The sequence below is a fragment of the Puma concolor genome, chromosome D4 (assembly GCF_028749965.1).
Source record: "Puma concolor isolate L17-30 chromosome D4, mPumCon1.1.hap2, whole genome shotgun sequence".
Taxonomy (NCBI): Eukaryota; Metazoa; Chordata; class Mammalia; order Carnivora; family Felidae; genus Puma; species Puma concolor.
Window position 1 is genome coordinate 30533681 of NC_141679.1, and position 20145 is coordinate 30553825.

General features: G+C 39.7%; 1 protein-coding gene across 1 annotated transcript in view; it reads right to left on the reverse strand.

Annotated features, from left to right (window-relative positions):
- Window positions 1-13789: 13789 nt before the first annotated feature.
- Window positions 13790-20145, reverse strand: part of HSD17B3 (hydroxysteroid 17-beta dehydrogenase 3) — a 47802-nt gene continuing 41446 nt past the window's right edge. Inside the window, exons 10-11 of the mRNA XM_025931664.2 lie at window positions 17956-18105; window positions 13790-14041 (exon numbers count right to left, since the gene is read on the reverse strand). Coding sequence (XP_025787449.1) covers window positions 13943-14041; window positions 17956-18105 — 249 coding nt within the window. The 3' untranslated portion in view covers window positions 13790-13942. The remainder of the gene's footprint in view (window positions 14042-17955; window positions 18106-20145) is intronic.

Genomic DNA, 20145 nt, shown 5'->3' on the forward strand with positions numbered 1-20145 from the left:
TTAGGGCTCTATAAACAGGGGAGTGCAGAGTCAGAAACTCCAAGCTCAATACCTGGCAGAACACTGGTGGGAAGGGCAAATCCAAGTGGTCCTCGGGTCACACGAGGAGACATGGTTCCCCTGTTGAGAGGATATTTGGTAGAGGACGTGTAGCCTCTGCACAGGTAAAGGTCCCAGTGGACCCCGGAGAACAGCCACACTTGCTGATGTTGGAACAATGATATCAGGGGGCGGTGAAGCCTGGCACCAGATGTGTGTTGTAATTTACCATAATCCCTGAAACACTGCTGCAACACAATCACATGAAATTTTTCTGGAGTGGGCTGGCACCCAACCACAGTCTCTGGACCTCTGCAGTGGGACAGTCACCCTAGAATTCCCAGGGGTGGGCTGGCACTGGGCCATTGCTCAGCAAGACCCTCCCCCAAGGTCAGAGTGGGTCAGAGCTGCAGGGCTCTCAGAAGTGAGGGGTTTGAAAACATAGCCCCATCTGAGATAAAATTCGGGAGGGAGGTGCTGCCTGGCAGGCTGACAGCTCGGTCACAGACAGTGTAGAAACAGGGAGTGGATGGAAGCCAGACGAAGGAGGGGGCTTGATTGCTGGTTGTGAGAGCACAGAGTTTGATGCTAGAGACTGGGAAGGTGGCAGACTGACGCCATTTTCACATCCTCCACACATACATATACACGTGGACACGTACCACAACAATCCACCTCAGTAAGCTAAGCAGTTCCATCTAGTGGAGAACAAAGCCATTACACCAAGCTCTATCCAACTGCACCAACCAAGCTTTAGAGGGCCACCACAAGTGTCTCTGCTGGCTTAGTTTACAGACTATAGAGTGCTTCATAGTTTGACTTCTATGGGAAACTGGATGTAATTTCATTCATATCTCATTCTGTTCACTAGTCAATCTATTCAATTTTTTTTCTTTTTCTTTTCTTTTCTTATTCTTGAATACAGAAAGAGAAAAAATTTATTTTTATTTTCCATTTTTATAAAAGAATTTAAAAAAAATTTTTATACTATATTTTAATTTTTTTATTCTATTTTACTTTCTTAATTTCATATATTCTATTTTTTGTATTGATTATTTTTAGTTTTCAAACATTTTCCTAACTTTTTTCTTTTCTTTTTTTTTTTAAATTTTCTTTCTTTTTTTTTTTTTTTTGCTATTCTATCAAGCTTCTTTCAACAACCATACCAAAACACACCTAGGATATAGTTTCCTTTAGTTGATTTTTTTGTGTTGTTTTTAATTTTTTAATTTTAATTTTGTATTTCATTAATGATTCTTCCTCCAAAATGACAAAACAAAGGATTTAGTCCCAAAAGAAAGAACAGGAAGAAATGACATCCAGGGACTTCATCAACACAGATATAAGCAAGATGTCTGAACCAGAATGTAGAATCACAGTAATAAGAATATTAGCTGGGGTTGAGAAAAGCATAGAATACCTTTATGCAGAGATAAAAGAAGTAAAACCTAATCAAGATGAAATTAAAAATGCTATCCTGAGATGCAAATTCTAATACATGCCACAGCATCAAGGATAGATGAAGCAGAGCAGCAAATCAGTGATACATAGGACAAACTTAGGGAGAATAATGAAGCAGGAAAAAAAAGAGGGAAACTAAGGCAAAAGAGCACAATTTAAGAAATAGAGAAATCAGTGACTCATTAAAAAGAAAGAAGATCAGAATCATAGGGGTCCCAGAAGATGAAGAGAGAGAAAGGGGGAGAAGGTTTAGTGAGCAAATCATAGTGGAAAACTTTCCTAACCTGGGGAAAGACACAAACATCAAAATCCAGGAAGCACAGAGAACTCCCATTACATTGAACAAAAACCAAACATCAACAAGGCATATCATAGTCAAACTCACAAATACACAGACAAGGAAAGAATCATGAAAGCAGCAAGGGGAAAAAAAAGACCTTAACCTACAAGGGAAGACAGATCAGGTTCACAGCAGACTTATCCACAGAAACTTAACAGGCCAGAAAGGAGTGGCAGGATATATTCAATGTGCTAAATCGGAAAAATATGTGGCCAAAAATTCTTTATCCAGCAAGACTGTCATTCAAAATAGAAGGAGAGATAAAGAGTTTCCAGACAAACAAAAACTAAAGGAGTTCATGACTACTAAACCAGCCTTGCAAAAAATTTTAAGGGGGACTCTCTGAGGTGAGAAACAATGAAACAAAAGAAAAAAAGACCAAGAGCAACAAAGATTAGAAAGAACCAGAGAACATCACCAGAAACTCCAACTCTGCAGGCAACACAATAGCAATAAATTCATATCTTTCAGTACTTGCTCTAAATGTCAATGGACTAAACACACCAGTCAAAAGACATAGGGTAACAGAATGAATAAGAAAACAAGATCCATCAATATCCTGTTTACAAGAGACCCATTTTAGACCTAAAGCAACCTTCAGATGGAAAGAAAGGAGATGGAGAATAAGCTATCATGCTAATGGTCACCAAAAGAAAGCTGGAGTAGCCATACTTACATCAGACAATCTAGACTTTAAAATAAAGTCTGTAACAAGAGATGAAGAAGGGCATTATATCATAAATAAGGGGTCTATCTATGAGGAAGACTCAACAATTTTAAACATTTATGCCCCCAGTGTGAAACACCCAAATATATAAATCAATTAATCACAAACATAAAGAAACTCATTGATTATAATACCATAATAGTAGGGGACTTCAACACCCCACTTACAACAATGGACAGATCATCTAAGCAGAAAATTAACAAGGAAACAATGGCTTTGAATGACACACTGGACCAGATGGACTTAACAGACATATTCAGAACATTTCATCCTACAGCAGTGGAATACACATTCTTCTTCACTGCACATGGAACAATCTCCAGAGTAGATCACATACTGGTACACAAATCAGCCCTTAACAACTACAAAAAGAATGAGACCATATCATGCATATTTTCAGACCACAATGCTATGAAACTCGAAATCAACCACAAGAAAAAATTTGGAAAGACAACAAATACTTGGAGACTAAAGAACATCTTACTAAAGCATGAATGGGTTAACCAAGAAATTAAAGAGGAAATTAAAAAGTACATGGAAGCCAATGAAAATGATAACACCACAACCCAAAATCTCTGGGACGCAGCAAGGGCTGTCATAAGAAGAAGTATATAGCAATCCAGCACTTCCTATAGGAGGAAGAAAGGTCTCAGATACACAACCTAACCTTACACCTTAAAGAGATGGAAAAAGAACAGCAAATAAAACCCAAAAACAGCAGAAGACAGCAAATAATAGAGTAGAGCAGAAATCAATGCGATTGAAAAAACAAAACAAAATAAACAAACAAAAAAACAGCAGAACAGATCAATGAAACCAGAAGCTGGTTCTTTGAAAGAATTAACAAAATTGATAAGCCCCTAGCCAGTTTGATCAAAAAGAAAAAGGAAAGGACCCACATAAATAAAATCAAGAATGAAAGAGGAGAGATCACAATCAACATAGCAGAAATACAAACAATAATAAGAGAATATTATGAGCAATTATACACCAATAAAATGGGCAATCTGGAAGAAATGGACAAATTGCTAGAAACATATACACTATCAAAACTGAAACAGAAAGAAATAGAAAATTTGAGCAGACCCATAACCAGTAAAGAAATCGAATTAGTAATCAAAGATCTTCCCAAAAAACAAGAGTCCAGGGCCAAAAGGCTTACCAGGGGAATTCTACTAAACACATAAAGAAGAGTTAACACCTATTCTTTTGAAGGTGTTCCAAAAAGTAGAAATGGAAGGAAAACTTCCAAACTCATTCTATGAGGCTAGCATTACCTTGATTCCAAAACCCACTAAAACGGAGAAATACAAACCAATTCCCCTGATGAACATGGATGCAAAAATTCTCAGCAAGATATCACAAACCGGATCCAACAATACATTAAAAAAATTATTCACCACGACCACATGGGATGCAGGGCTGGTTCAATATCTGTAAAAAAAACAATGTAATACATCACATCAATAAAAGAAAGGACAAGAACCACATGATCTTCTCAATAGATGCAGAGAAAGCATTAGACAAAATACAGCCTCCTTTCTTGATATAAACCCTCAAGAAAGTAAAGATAGATCATAAAAGCCATATATGAAAGACGAACCACTAATATCATCCTCAGTGGGGAAAAACTCAGAGTTTTCCCCCTAAGATCAGCAATATGACAGGGATGCTCACTCTCACCACTGTTATTCATCATAGTATTGGAAGTTCTAGCCTCAGCAATCAGACAACACAAAGGAGTAAAAGGCATCCAAGTAGACAAGGAGGAAGTCAAACGTTCACTCTTCACAGACATGATACTCTATATGGAAAACCCAAAAGATTCCACCAAAAAACTGCTACAAGTGATCCATGAATTCAGCGATCACAGGATATAAAATCAATGCACAGAAATCGGTTGCATTTCTATACCAATAATGAAGCAACAGAAAGAGAAATCAAGGAATCTATCCCATTTACAATTGCACCAAAACCCATAAAATACCTAAGAATAAAAGTAACCAAAAAGGTGAAAAATCTATACAGTGAAAACTATAGAAGGCTTTATGAAAGAAATTGAAGAAGACACACACACAAAAAAGGAAAAATATTCCATGCTCATGGGATTGGAAGAACAAGTATTGTTAAAATGTCAATACTACCCAAAGCAATCTACATATTCAATGCAATTCCTATCAAAATAACACCAACATTCTTCAAAGAGCTAGAACAAACAATCCTAAAATTTGTATGGAACCAGAAAAGACCCTGTATAGCCAGAGCAATCCTAAAAGAAAACCAAAGCTGGAGGCATCACAATCCTGGACTTCAAGATGTATTACAAAGCTGTAATCATCAAGACAGTATAGTACTGGCACAAAAACAGACACTTAGATCAATGCTACAGAAAAGAGAACCCAGAAATGGACCCACCAACATATGGCCAACTAGTCTTCGACAAGGCAGGAAAGAATATCCAATGGAATAAAGACATTCTCTTCAGCAAATGGTGTTGGGTGGACAGTGACATGCAGAAGAATGAACCTGGACCACTTTCTTACACCATACACAAAAATAAACTCAAAATGGATGAAAGACCTAAACACAAGACAGGAAGCCATCAAAATCCTCAAGGAGAAAGCAGGCAAAAACATCTTTGACTTTGGCCACAGTAACTTCTTGCTCAACATGTCTCTGGGGGCAAGGGAAACAAAAGCAAAAATGAACTATTGGGATCTCATCAAGATAAAAAGCTTCTGTACAGTGAAGGAAACAATCAGCAAAACTAAAAGGCAACCAACGGAATGGGAGAAGATATTTGCAAATGACATATCCGATAAAGGATTAGTATCCAAAATCTATAAAGAACTTACCAAACTCAACACCCAACAAACAAATAATCCAGTGAAGAAACGGGCAAAAGACATGAATAGACACTTCTCCAAAGAAGGCATCCAGATGGACAACAGACACATGAAAATATGCCAAACATCACTCATCATCAGGGAAATACAACTCAAAACCACAATGAGATATCACCTCACACCAGTCAGAATGGCCAAAATTAACAACTCAGGCAACAACAGATATTGGTGAGGATGTGGAGAAAAGAAGATCTCTTTCGCACTGCTTGTGGGAATGCAAACTGGTGCAGCCACCCTGGAAAACAGTTTGGATGTTCCTCAAAAACTTAAAAATAGAACTACCTTAAACCTAGCAATTGCACTACTAGGATTTATCCAAAGGATACAGGTATGCTGAAGAGGCATGTGCACCCCAATGTCTATAGCAATACTATCAACAATGGCCAAAGTATGGAAAGAGCCCAAATGTCCATTGACAGATGAAGGGATAAAGAAGATATGGTGTGTGTGTGTGTATATATATATATATATATATATATATATATATATATATAATGGGGTATTATTCAGCAATAAAAAAGAATGAAATCTTTCCATTTGCAACAACGTGGATGGAACCAGAGGGTATTATGCTAAGGGAAATTAGAGAAAGACAAATATAGTATGACTTCACTCATACGAGGACTTTAAGAGACAAAACAGATGAACATAAGGGAAGGGAAACAAAAATAATATAAAAACAGGGAGGAGGACAAAACATAAGAGACTCTTAAATATAGAGAACAAACTGAGGGTTGCTGGAGGCGTTGTGTGTGGGGGATGGGCTAAACGGGTAAGGGGCATTAAGAAAGACACTTGTTGGGAGGAGCACTGAATGTTATACATACGGATGAATCACTAGAATCTACTCCTGCTAACTAACTTGGATATAAATAAATAAATAAATAAATAAATAGTTACCATGTAACCCACAATTCCACTAGGTATATACCCAAGAAAATTGAAAATGTATGCGCATATATAAACTTGTACACAAATGTTCATAGCACCATTATTCATAGTAGCCAAAAAGTTGAAACAACCCAAGTGTTCATCAACTGATGAACTGATAATTAAAATGCGATCGGGGCGCCTGGGTGGCGCAGTCGGTTAAGCGTCCGACTTCAGCCAGGTCACGATCTCGCGGTCCGTGAGTTCGAGCCCCGCGTCAGGCTCTGGGCTGATGGCTCAGAGCCTGGAGCCTGTTTCCGATTCTGTGTCTCCCTCTCTCTCTGCCCCTCCCCCGTTCATGCTCTGTCTCTCTCTGTCCCACAAATAAATAAACGTTGAAAAAAAAAATTAAAAAAAAAAAATAAATAAAAAAAAAAAAATAAATAAAATGCGATCTATCCACACACTAGAATACTATTCAACAATAAAAAGGAAACAAGTGCTACAACATGGATGAACCTTGAAAACATTATGCTAGGTGAGAAATAACAAAAAGTCACGTATTATATGATTCCAGTTATATTAAAAGTCCAGAACAGGCAAATCCATGGAGACAGAAAGTAAATTAGTGGCTGCCTGGGGGATGTGAAATGAGGAGTGACTGCTGATGGGTACAGGACTCCCCCTGATGAAATGCTCTAAAATTATTCTTAAAATTTATGATGGCAATGGTTGCACAACTCTGTGAGTACACTAAAAACAATCTGAATGTAAACTTCAAACAGGAGAATTGTACAGTATGTGAATTAACAAGCCATTATAAAAACATATCAATATCAGCAAAACAAAAAGATGCACATACAAGGATATACATTTTTATAAGTTATTTATAAGATTTTAAAGGTCAAAAATACCTAAATACAAAGCAAAAGGGGTCATAAAATAAATTATGTTTGGGCATAATGAATAAGTATTAAGTAACAACTGTAAATCACCTTTTGAATACTTATTAACACAAGGAAATCTCATGTTCTAATCTTGAGAAAGAGGAATAGAAAATCTGCATTTAGACATATACATGTGCACGTGCACACACATACACACACACATACACATACAGAAAATTTATTTTAAAAATCCACAATCAGTGAACAATGGTTAATATTGGGTGGTGGGGTAAATGGTGATTTTTGTTTTCTTCTCTTTCTTCTATAGTTTCTATATTTCCTACACTACAAAAATGTTTATAATCAGGAATTTGTTTTTTAAAGATTGAGAAAGAAAAATTATTTCCAAAACTGACTTAAAATGTATAAACTATAAGAGCTGAATTATAGAACATGTGGCCAAGCCTTCTAATTTTACTGATGACATAACCAGAGCCCCAAGAGGCTCATTGTCAGCCATTTGTCTGTGTATGAACCTGAAATAGTCCTTTTCTCTTCTCTGGTCCTTTTCTTTCTCTCTTCATGAACCCCCTACTCACCTAAACACACACACACACACACACACACACACACACAGACAGCACAAAAAAAATTGAGAGATAAACCTTAAGGGCATTATGTTAAGACAAATAAGTCACACAGAGAAAGAAAAATACCATATGATCTCACTCATACATAAGATCTAAAAAAAAAAAAAGAAAGAAAGAAAGAAAAAAAGAAAGAAAGAAAGAAAAACACCTGTGCTCATAGATACAGAGAACAGGGAGTGGGCAATATGTGTGAAGGTGGTCAAAAGTACAAATTTCCAGTTAGAAAATAAATAAGTCCTGAGGATGTAATATACAGCATGGTAACTGTAGTTAATGATACCATATCGCACATTTGAAAGTTGCTAAGAGAGTAGATCTTACTACAAGAAAAAAAAATTGTAAATATGTGTGATGATGGATGTTAACTAGATTTATTGTGATCATTTTGTAATATATACATATATCCAACCGTTATGCTGTACACCTGAAACTAATACAATGTTACATGTTAATTATATTTCAATTTTTTAAAAAACTAACAACAACAACAAAAAGATTTGAGGGATTTCTTTTCTCAAACTGGATCCTGTTCTAAAATTCCTACAGGATTAGATAGAAAGACCCACCAGTCTCCCTCCCAGCCCATTAGAGGGCAGTAGCAAGTCAGGCCAGGCTAAGACCTCAGCACAGTGGATAAATGACAGAGAGAATAAACATCATTTCTTGGCATCAGAAGCAGACAAACTTGATTAAAATCATGCTGACCCTGGGATGACCGTCTTCAACTTTCTTTGGCAAGCGTTAGCTTAAGGAGTCTTTTTGAAGTGGGGCATTCTGGTTCCTATCCCACATGAGCAAGAAATGGATGATGCCCCAGGGAACTGCCCCAGTCACAGCTCCCAAGTTTTTTCAGAGCAGCAGCCCATAATCACCTCATTTTCCTGCTCCAAGTGTTGTCAGAGGGATTCTCCAGGCTTTGGCATCCTGGGAGGTAGCACAGATGGAAGGCTGGAAGAACACAGAGTGAATCCTTCCATCTAAATGACCAGCTGCCGATGCTGTTCTTTGGAGTTCCAAGCCCTCCAAACAAAAAGAAGAGAATCGGGCAAGAGACAAGAGCCTGGTACTGCTCAGCAGAAACAAAAGTTCAGAAAATTTGGCAAGCCTCCCTCTTCCCAAATGATTCCCAGGCAATGGTAAATTTGGAAAGTGGTCAGTGTTGAAATTGAGGTACATGGGCTTGGGTGCAAAGGCTCCTCTCTCTCCACAACGTGTGAAAGTGAAAAACACATTGTTGGAGGGAATAGTGTCCACCCCTTGCTCTTAAGCTCAATTAAAGAACCTTATCCCAGGCAGGTAGGACTCTACTATAGTCTGGAAGATGACCCACATTCAAATCCCAGCCCTGCCACTCACTGGTCAGATAAACCTGTGGGCATTTCTCAACTTTTTTGTTTCTTCATTTCCCCACGTGTAAAAGGAAAGTAATATTGATAGAAGATTATATTAATAGTTCCTACTTCCTAAGTATAAAGAGGATTTACATAGTCCTTGACTCATTATTAGTACTCAACAAATGACAGCTAGTTTCTAGTGTTAGTGGTTACAGGGATAAAATATAGAGCTTTTTCACTCCCATTTCAATCCAACATACTGAGGCCTCTGCTATGAAGAAATCTTCTCTTAAAGGCCCACAAAAAGCTTGTGAGACAATCAGTCATTCAAACCAACTCAGCACTAATACATTGGATAAACCCACATATTATAAAGCTAAAAACTATATCTAAAATCTGCCTCAGGTTGTATATACTGAAGTGCATTTCTTTTCTCTCCTAAGCTGCCAGTTGTGGAAGTTCCTCCCCAAAGGCAAATTTGCTAGGATTTGATGTGAAGGCTTAGAAACAATGTCTACACTTTTAGAAGTTGCTGCATCAGTAGTTGAAATGCCAAGTAACTCCCCATCATTGATACATGCTAGGACAAACACTTACTGTAAGATTAATTAGTAAGGCTCATTGTATTTTCTAAAATGGTGACAACAATAGTTCCTGTTACACATGGTACTTCTCCCATCAGGAGGTAGGTTTGTGTTCCCTCCCACTGAATCTGGAAAGGATTGGAATAATGTCATGTGACTTCAAGGCTAAGTCATATAAGACAGTATGGCTTTCTCTTAGTTTTCTTTTGAATGCTCATTCTTGGAGCCCAGTCACCGTGCTGTGAGTAAAACCAAGCAGAACATAGAGGAGACATGTGTAGGTTTCCATCTAGCAGCCCAGCTGTGGTCCCAGATAATAACTCCCATCAATTGCCAGACAAATAACTAAGCAATCATTCAGATGTTTCCAGCTTCAGAGGCTGACTCATTTCCAGCCTTTGAGTCTTCCCAGCTGAGCTCCTAGATATCATGGAGCAAACCAAACTATCCCATTGTGCCCTTTCTGACCCACGAAATCTGTGGCACAAGAAAATGGTGGTCATCTTATGCCACTAGGTTGGGGGATCACTTGTTATATGGCAATAATACCTAGAATAGCTAACAAGCATGGTTGTCTCGCATTTAAGCAAGTGAGACTTTAATGTCTGTAAGATATCACCTACTTTGCTGAAATCTTGAATTCCACAATGAGATATTTATTCTTTGAGCTTAAAGTATTAGCCCTTTTGAAACATAGAGTATAGGCAGTAGCCCCAATTCAGGAGCCACCAACTATTAATGGTATGACTTTGAGAAAATCACTTAATATGTGGGTCTTATGTTGCATCTCTTTCCTCCAAATCTAATCTCTGTTCTTCCCCCAACCCCTGATCTGGTGTCCCAGGAGATTAACCTCACAAAATACATCAGTGAACTAGCTTCCAGTTAGATGTGACCAATAGCAGGCACCAGCAGGAGACCCAGAGAACAGCAGGGAAGTGAAGTTGAGGTACTTATTCTTGCAAAGGAAAAACACTCCTGTTTCTCCTCTCAACACTCTACTCCCAGTAATTCTGGTGACCAAATATGTGGAGAGGTTCCCACCCCAAGCAATTCTCAGACACCCACTCGGTGTCCTGTAATTTAACTCAATTCTGACACTCTTTACCTGAAGGGAGCATCAGATCCCACGGGTTAAAGGCTGTCCTATAACATTGCCCCCATTTTAGATGCCAATTGCAAATCCAGGTTATCACCTAAGCTTCTGACCAATTTAGTGGCTATAAAATGAAAGTGCCCATGACCCCTCCTCAGGTTCATTCATTTGCTGGAACGGCTCACAGAACTGAGGAAAGTAGTTTACTTATTAGATTGCCAGTTTATTATAAAAGAATACAACTCAGGAACAGCTGGATATAAGAGATAGAGAGGGCAAGGTATATGGGAAAAGGCATGGAGCTTCCCTGCCCTCTCCAAGCATGCCACCTTCTTAGCACCTCCACATGTTCACCAACCTTAGAAGCTCTCCAAAACCCATAGTTTATAGAGCCTTCTTTATGTAGGCACGATTGATTAAATCATTGGTCATTAATGATTGAACTCAACCTCCACCCTCTCTCCCCTCCCCAAAGATTGTGGAGTAGGAATGAAAGTTCCAACCTTCTAATCACATGGTCAGTTCCTCTGGCAACCAGCTCCATCCTTAGGGGCTTTCCAAAAGTCACCTCATTAATATAAACTCAAGCATGTTTGAAAAGCGGCTTGTTATGAATAAAAATGGCACACTTATTGCTCTTATCACCTGGGAAATTCCAAGGAATGGAGATGAAGATAACATATATTTATTATTAGAAATCACAATATCACAATCCTCTCTCCCTCTCTATGGGGTGGCCACAACTTGGCAGCTTCTCTCAGCCGAGGGTCACAGCTCCTCTGAGACAGCGATCCTTACACTGTTCTTTCTCCAGCCCTCTCCTTCTTCCTCTCCCTTCCTCTGACCACCAGCCTACTCTCTGTCTCTCTCATTGGGTCTGTAATTGCTCCCTTCCCAGCCCCTTCAGGCTTTGGGGTAATAAAAGCACCACTCTACTAACTCCGATGACTTCTCTATGCCCTCCCCACATTTACAAATAATTCCTCAAATTGATCAATCATGCCTTCAGTTTCAGAACTCTGAGTTTCTGATTCTTCATTGTCAAAAAAAGATTCAACCCACTCAGCTTCCTAGATCAGTCAAGATAATCAACTGAAAGTCTCAGCCAGGGCCAATAACAAAAAGAGAAAGCACACTGAGCATTTCAAACAGAAGGGATTGAGTAGAAAGAATTGGTAACACTAAATTCAGAAGGCTGAAAGGGCAAAAAGAGGATACTAGGTAACTCAGCTATTAGTGGCTGCAGGACTGGTAGAACCAGTGGAGGAGGTGGTGTTTCTAGGAACTGAGTGCTCCAAGGGGGAACCGTTGCCTGGTCAATGCCCAAAGGGGGCATTGTGAAGGGTGGTAGTACATCCTTGCAGGCTGCTTCCTGGTTGGTGCTGAGTGTGGCTAACACTGTCCCCTCTGCAGAAGGATGGTAATAAGAGTGTGAATAGGAAGGAGTTTCCCTGGCCCTCCTACCTCCTTTTCTCTCCCAAATTGGCCTCCCATGGGCAGAATCTAATGCAAAACCAGCTGGCATAAGTGTCTTAAGACCAGAGTCTGAAACTTCCTAGCCCAGCATCATAGATCAGAGTTTGAAAGGTGGGGCTTAGGACGGAAGACAACAAGTAAATAACCAATACATATGGGCACTGTAAAAACATTCTGTACTGTAGTTATTGTTACCCATAATTGAGAAAATTTAAGTAGATATCCACACCTCAGAATGAATAACTTTTCCCAGTCTTTTCCCCAGAGCAGGCTTAATAAAAGCTGTGATATTACAGCCCATGATTTCCAACCTTACCAAGTTTTAAATGTTCTATCTACCCTGTTCTTCCCCCAGAATATCAAAATGTCCCATAAATTCCAACCAAATCTCCCAGACTCCTTTTATAAATAGAGCAGCAGTACATAAATTCTTTTTTCACACTACTAATGCCAATGATGGTCTCAGAAAAGATGAGTGCCACCAAGCGTCAGCAGCACCTAGAGCACGGTGATGTCATGGGGGAAACACTCTTGACCAAGGCCAGCCAAAACAGGGTTGCCTGCTGCTGTGCTCCTCCTCCAACTCCCTCAAGAGCTGACGGCTAATAGTTGCCCAAAACACCATCCCCATGTATTGACAAGTAAAGCCCTCAGCCCAGCACCCTTAAAGCTGGAGACACAAAAATTTCATTTCTGCAGGTATCAACTCCTGCATTAGAGTAATGGTTTTTAAACTATTTTTATCAATATATGCTTTTCTGTTTTATTTTTGTGAGCACAGCCTGACATAGAACCCCAAATATAAATAAAATAGATAAAGCTGGTTATGCATTAGTTGAAATGGGAGGGTCCCAGAAACTGGCCTGATGCAGCTGTTGCCTGCACAACCTTCCCCTAGAGTTTTCTGGGTCTCTAAAGAGCTCAGGTTGAGTGCTCTAGGACTAGAGCAGTCTTGGTAAAGTTTAGTAACTTCAGACATTCTTTTTTTTTCCCTAAGTTTATTTAATTTGAGAGAGACAGAGAGAGTATGAGCAGAGGAGGGACAGAGAGAGAGGGAGAGAATCCAAGCAGACTCCACATGGTCAGTGCACAGAAGCTGACTTGGGGCTCAAACTCATAAAACTAAGAGATCATGACCTGAGCAGAAATCAAGAGTGGGACGTTTAACTGCCTGAGCCACCAAGGTGTCCCCTTCAGACTTTCTTTAACATAGCTGTAAAGTAGCTTATAGGTATAATTGTTCTGAATATGCCAAGTATCAAAGGCTTTCTTCTCACCACATTTATGTTATAATCTCATGTAGAAATTCCTCTAGTTTCTCCTATAGACACTCCCATCTTCTCACACAGAAAGCCACAAAACCCCATTGCACAACACATTTTTACACTACAGCTTTCCCAAAGATCTCCAGACTCAAGTAAAATGGAAAAAAAAGTTGTATTTTCAGTACTGTATTTGTGACACAGCATCTCCAGCTTCAGAGGAGTGGCAGGTGCTGGTCTGCTCATAAGTTTTCTGCAGCCAACACGGAACTTGGAGAACAATGCTGGATGGAGCATCAGCCCACTTGGACTATATGGTGTTGGTATTGTGCTTGAGGTAGTCCATGTATTTCTTCTGGAATGTGCTGCTGTACAAAACCCAGGATGGGATCAGGTTCAGGAAACTCCGCTTAAATAGACAAAAACACGAGTGTTTGGGGGGAAAAAAGAAGAGCAAACAAGTTACAACTAAACATCTCAATTTATAGTCATTATCTTTAAAAATATTTTTCTTTTTTTTTAAGTTTATTTATTTTGAGAGACAGACAGAAAGCATGAGCAGGGAAGGGGTAGAGAGAGGGAGAGAGAGGATCCCAAGCAGGATCCAAGCAATCAGCATGGAGCCCAACACAGCACTCAAACTCACAAATCATGAGAGCATGATCTGAGCCAAAATGAAGAGTCAGACACTTAACCGATTGGGCCACCCAGGCGCCCCTAAAAATATCTTTCTGACTACTGAACTTAAGTCTCAAAATCTTTTAAGCATTTGCTAAAATTTAAAAATTTGTAGCACTTTCTCAGCAAGCAAGATTTTCTCAAAAACCAAAACAGTCACTTGTACAATCAGCCCAGAATAAATTCTAAATTAAGAGAACTCTGTTCAGAACTCACCCCACACCCCTTTCTCCTTCTCTTAGTAAGCACTTCCTCTTCCTGGTGCCCAATCTCCCCAGTGTCTTCAGGTTCTTTTTACCAAGGTTCTACTAAAATGAGATTCCAGAAAACAGTCAGAAATGCTCTTATTACCTTACACAATGCCTGAGGCATAATAGGTGCTAAGCAAATACACAAATGCATAGATGAATTCACGAACAAAAGTCTGACACAGCAAGGTATAAATTACTAACACAGAGCATTTTCTTGGAAAAGGAGGAGGGTGCTTCAAGCCAAGGCATGAATGCTTAGTTGGCTGCATGTCAGGCATAGGCACAAGCATTGGAAGGCTTCTTGCCCTCAAATCATACCCATGTCCTATAAAACTGGTCCAGACCCCCAGAAGAAATCATTTTGTCTACATTGTAATCTTGGGCATCCAACATTCCTGCTCCCCACTAAACAACAGGCTTTCAACCAGAGGAAGATGTGAGCTTTTCAGGGAGTGTTCATATTCTTCAGACAGCTCAGATTCTCAGACCATTGCATTAATTGAGATATTTCTAAGTAGGGGACCAAAGACAGCTTCTGGGAACCAAAGTAGAACTCTTCTTCCACCAACCAAGTCAATGAGTGAATGCAACTTCTTCCTCAAGGACTTCATTTTTCTCCCCTTTAGAGCTTTTTAATCTTACAGCAAAATCAATCCCTTTCATTAGCTCTGCCTTAAACTAAATATTTTGGCTTAGTGAAGTCATCCATAAAGAAAATAAATGATTCCAGGTCCCTAGAAAATGTTCTAAAATGTCCCTTCTTCCATCTCCATTGCTGTCTACCCCATACCAACCTAGAAGGATGGTATAGATGAAACCAGGAAAAGCATGACATTGAGCTAAAGTGGACTTAAACCCTAGCTTCACCATTACCAGTCAAGTGGCCTTGGGCATCTGATCTAGCTCTGAACTTCAGTTTCTTCAACTGTAAAACAAGATCCAAATGACCTACCTTACTAAATGATTAGGAGGATTAAGTGAGGTAACCTCAAGTACCACACAGACTCTACCTTAGAGATTCCATTCTAATGTCAGTTCCTGCCCTAAAACTCCTTGGGAGTAAAGAGCATGTTGTCTTTGCCTTGCCTTTTTGTAATGGAATGGTTTTTTGTTTACCAGTCGATTCTACTTGATTACTCATAACTTTAGATTCAACAATCTTTCTAAGTCCCGGCAAACACTAAATTGGCTTTAATGATTTGTGTGTTCTCCTTTGCTTTCTCTTTTGCTTTGACAGGCACAAGTACTCTTTTGCCTAGTCTGTACTTGGCATCTGTTTGCCAGAAGAGATCTGATCTGTTACATAAGTAATCAAAAGAGAGGAGCTCCTGTGTGGCTTAGTCAGGTAAACATCCAACTCTTGATGTCAGCTCAGGTCATGATCTCAGTTTGTGAGATCAAGCCCTTCATTGAGCTCTATGCTGAGAGTGCAGAGCCTGCTTGAGATTCTCTCTCTACCTCTCTCTCTCTATCTATCTATCTCAAAACAAACAAACAAGCAAACATTACCAAAAAAAGAAATCAAAAAAGAAAAGCCAAACATTTTTTTCAACTTTTGACATCTAGAATTGCATTATATAGCAAAACAACATCCCTGCAAGATAGGCTATTGGCTCAAGAAAACATTTTCTAAATGCTGATGGATTCCATTAAAGACATCAACATCCCAGAGGGTGTGTGTCCTTTGATATGTGTGTCCTCTGGGCTTAGGCTGGGTAGAGGGCTGGGGAACCAGGGGATTCAGATAAAGAATATGCAACTGTGTTAAATAAGTAAGGGTGGCACTGAAGGCAAAGGGGGAGATATGGAACATTATCTCAGCATGGTGAGGGAGGTGCTGACATTCGTTTATCCAGCATGAGTCAAGTCCATGTTGATGGTGATGTGGAAGTGAGAGCCAGAGCATGTTTATGAACCAAAGCTGCAGAAGGACTGCAGGGCTATGGCTGGATGAGGGAAGTAGCAGAGATTCAGAGGTCTGCAGTTACCAGCTGGCAGTTCACTGGCCAAGCCAAATGGACAGAAAGGGTCATCAAGCACCAGGTAGATGTGGGACATCAGCCACACACACTTAAGGACCAGCAGGAAATAGTGGAGATTTTTCTTCCCAATATCATCTCAGTGAGAGAGTCAGGAGAAAGGGATGCTCCCAGAAAGACTGAAAACTTTAAATAATAGACAAAAGCACATTTTCTAAATATGTAGTTTAGATTACCAGATCAAACTAAATTTAAACTCATTGTACATTTGTTTATCCACCACACAGCAAGTGGTAATCTGGAGAAAGACCAGATCAGCAATAGGCAAAATAAATATCTAACGGTCTTTCTGCATGTCCACTTTGTAAAAGTGTATGTTAAATTGGTGATTCTGCACATTGTTGGGGTTCTACAGTAAAAGTAGCAAGTAGTTCTCTAAGTCAATTCAGTATCTCTTGTAGAGTCTCTGTAAGTCCCAAGAGGTAATTGAATGCTTTGGGAAGATTTAGTGTATTCACCCATGAATCCTTCTAGCACCTGAGAGAGAAAGAGACAGTGGGGAGAAACCGAATTCCCATGGTAGAAAAGCACATGAGGCAGAGGAGAAATATGAGAAATATGTCTCATTTCAACATGAGACCGTTGAAATATGAAGGGAAAGTAAAGATCTGTCTAAAATGTGTTGGTGATACCGGCAACAGAACTGCCCTGACACTGTGTGTGTTTGTTTTCAGTATCAGCATGCAACAGTCAAATCTACCTGTGTTTCATGTTTGTGGTTGCTTCTAAAAGCAGCCTAGGGACAGTAGGAACTCCTCATACCGTATGCCACTGAATTTTATTCCCACATTTGGTGGAGTCCATGCTGTGCAAGAGCCAGCTTGTACTTGCCCAAAAGAGCCAATCATGCACACTCCTAAATTCAAGTGCCATGACAACACAATGGTAGCTATAAACTCAGCCATGGGGGAGTTCTTAAACCATGGAAATCAGCAAACGCTATAAATCAAAGGTTTTGGGTTTTTTTTCCTGGAAAGCCAGTTAGCTAAACATTTCCTAACACAGGGGGCCAGAGAAGACATTAGCAACCCCTTTCACCCCCACCCAGGGAAGCTCCCTGTGTCTTGGTCTGCCCTTCCCAAGCACTCAGGAAGCCACCTTACTTTTTGAGGAAAGAAGTGAGGCAGCCAAGGGTGATATTTGCCAATTTTGGGATTATCTATGGTCTGAGCACCCAGGCCTCCAGCTTCTCCTCTTTGCCACATATGCTCTTTAACTGGCTATATTACTACTTAGTAGCATACCCTCTGGCAGCACTAGAGGAAACGGTTGACTGTTCCAATAGCAAGGAAGAGCTCTGCTGGGGTTGCCTGCACACCTGCCTCTCTTGCTTTGAGAAAGAATTTATCAGTTACCAAGATTTCGTGGATGAGGCAGCCACAGGTTTCGTCTCCAATCATGACATAATTCAGTGATTCTTTAACAAACTCATCAGCAGTCTTGGTTACCATGTTGGTGTTTAGATACTTTGTCATTGGGGTCGAAACAGCATAGGGAGTCAGCACCTACAATGGGAAATAAAGGCCATAACACAGGAGCAATCTGCCCACACCTGATCAATTAACACTTATTTTAACCACCTCTTCATTTTCCAATTCTGTTCTTCCTGTAAAAAGTCTCGGGATCTTAACTGATAATGGAGCACTGACAAGGCATAAACTGGCACAGAGCTGTGAATCAGAAAGGCTGGTTTCTGGTTTAACTTTATCACTAACTCAAGCTGAGGCCTTAGCCACAACCGTGTCAGGTGGTTCAAATGTACACGGGGTGACTGAGGACATGAATTATCTCTTAGACACGGTGGCCAGATTTCGACAATAAAAATGTAGGACACTCAGTAAAATTTGAAATCCAGACAAACAAGGAAAAAGATTAAAGTATAATATGTCCCAAGTATTACATGACCTACACATATACCAAAAAAGAAATTACTATTATCTGAAATTCACACTAAACTGGATGTCCTATATTTTATCTGGCAACATTATCTGAGAAGTTTATTTCTAACACATACAGCCAAAGCTGGAGCAATGCAAAGCTATCTGGATTCACATTTTCACACTTCAGTTAGGAGCCAGGAGTGGCACATACCTGATGATCTTTCCTATTGTGGTAAGAAAAATAAACAATCACACATTGTGCCTTGCAAATTCAACAGCATGTTTCCACCTGTGATCTCACCACACTGTGTCCTAGCATGAGATTTCATAATGGGGTTTCTTACTTTATTCCCAGACAGAGACCTCAGCATCTTTAGAAAGAAAAAAAAGATCCATGCTTGTTTTCTTGGTTTTATTTTTTCTCACATCACATTTTCTTCACATTGATGAGGGAGCATAAGGCATGTTGAGGGCAAAATACAAGCTAGTGTATGCATGCGCGCGCGCACACACACACACACACACACCCTGTGGGATATGTGTGATATTCCTCAGGGATGCCAGGCTGCCCAAGAACAAAGGAAAGGAAAGAAAATAAATGGTTAACTGTAGAGATCACAGTTGTACAGGGCATGGGTCTCCATCAGTTTATAAATATCTTAGTAAAGTACAAGAAAAAGGCAATCTTATCAATAGCCTAATCTCCAGAAACCTATAGACTCACTTTCCTGGAGCCCCAACATCATGCCTCCATAGTGATGTGGGGAACAAAGCAAGAAGGAAATGGCAGGTAAAATTAAATTCCCTTATAACCTGCAGCCAATTGACAAATACTTGAGACAAATAGAGTATAACAATTCTCCAGAAACTCCCAACTGTCCTATGCTAATGCCTTACTACAGGAAAACAACCTCAATTTGACAATAGCCAGGCCTCCAGTATCTTTGAGTCCTCCTTAGCATATCAAAGTCCCTCTGGAGGCCTCCTTTTTGACTTTACCTCCCTCAACTCCATAGTATATAACCAGCCACTCTTCACAACCTCAGTGCAGCTCTTCCTGCCCATGGGTCCTGTCCCCATGCTTTAATAAAATCACCTTTTTGCACCAAAGATGTCTTCAAGAATTTTTTCTTGGCCATCGGCTCCAAAACCCCCCCCACCCCAAAACTTAATCAATATCACACTTGAAATTGTGTTGTTTCATAACTGAATCTAATTATAAGTCGATCAATCCAATTGAATTGGTTCTCATGGAAATTAACAGTCATTAATTTGTATAACAGTTTCCTTCTAAAGATCTCAAAGTGTTACTCTTAGAGAAATATAAGAAGCGTGCATTCTTAAACCCAGTTTCCAGATAGAGAAGTAACTGGGTTTGAGAATGCATGCTTCTTATATTTTTTGACCCAGAGCCCTTAATTATCAAAGCAAGATCTTCAAGAACTCCTCCCACTTTTTCTCTGGCATGTCAACTGACAATATCCAAGATGGCAGCTGCTCCATCTGCCTGGGTCCCTGCATGGCTACAATGAGTTAATCCTCTCTGCCAGTTTATAGTGAATGAGAAATAAATCTTTGCAGTTTGAGGCCAATGAGATTTTACGAGTTATTTTTTACTGCAGGAAACTTAGCTTATATGGGGCAGCACTGTTGCAAAAAGAATCT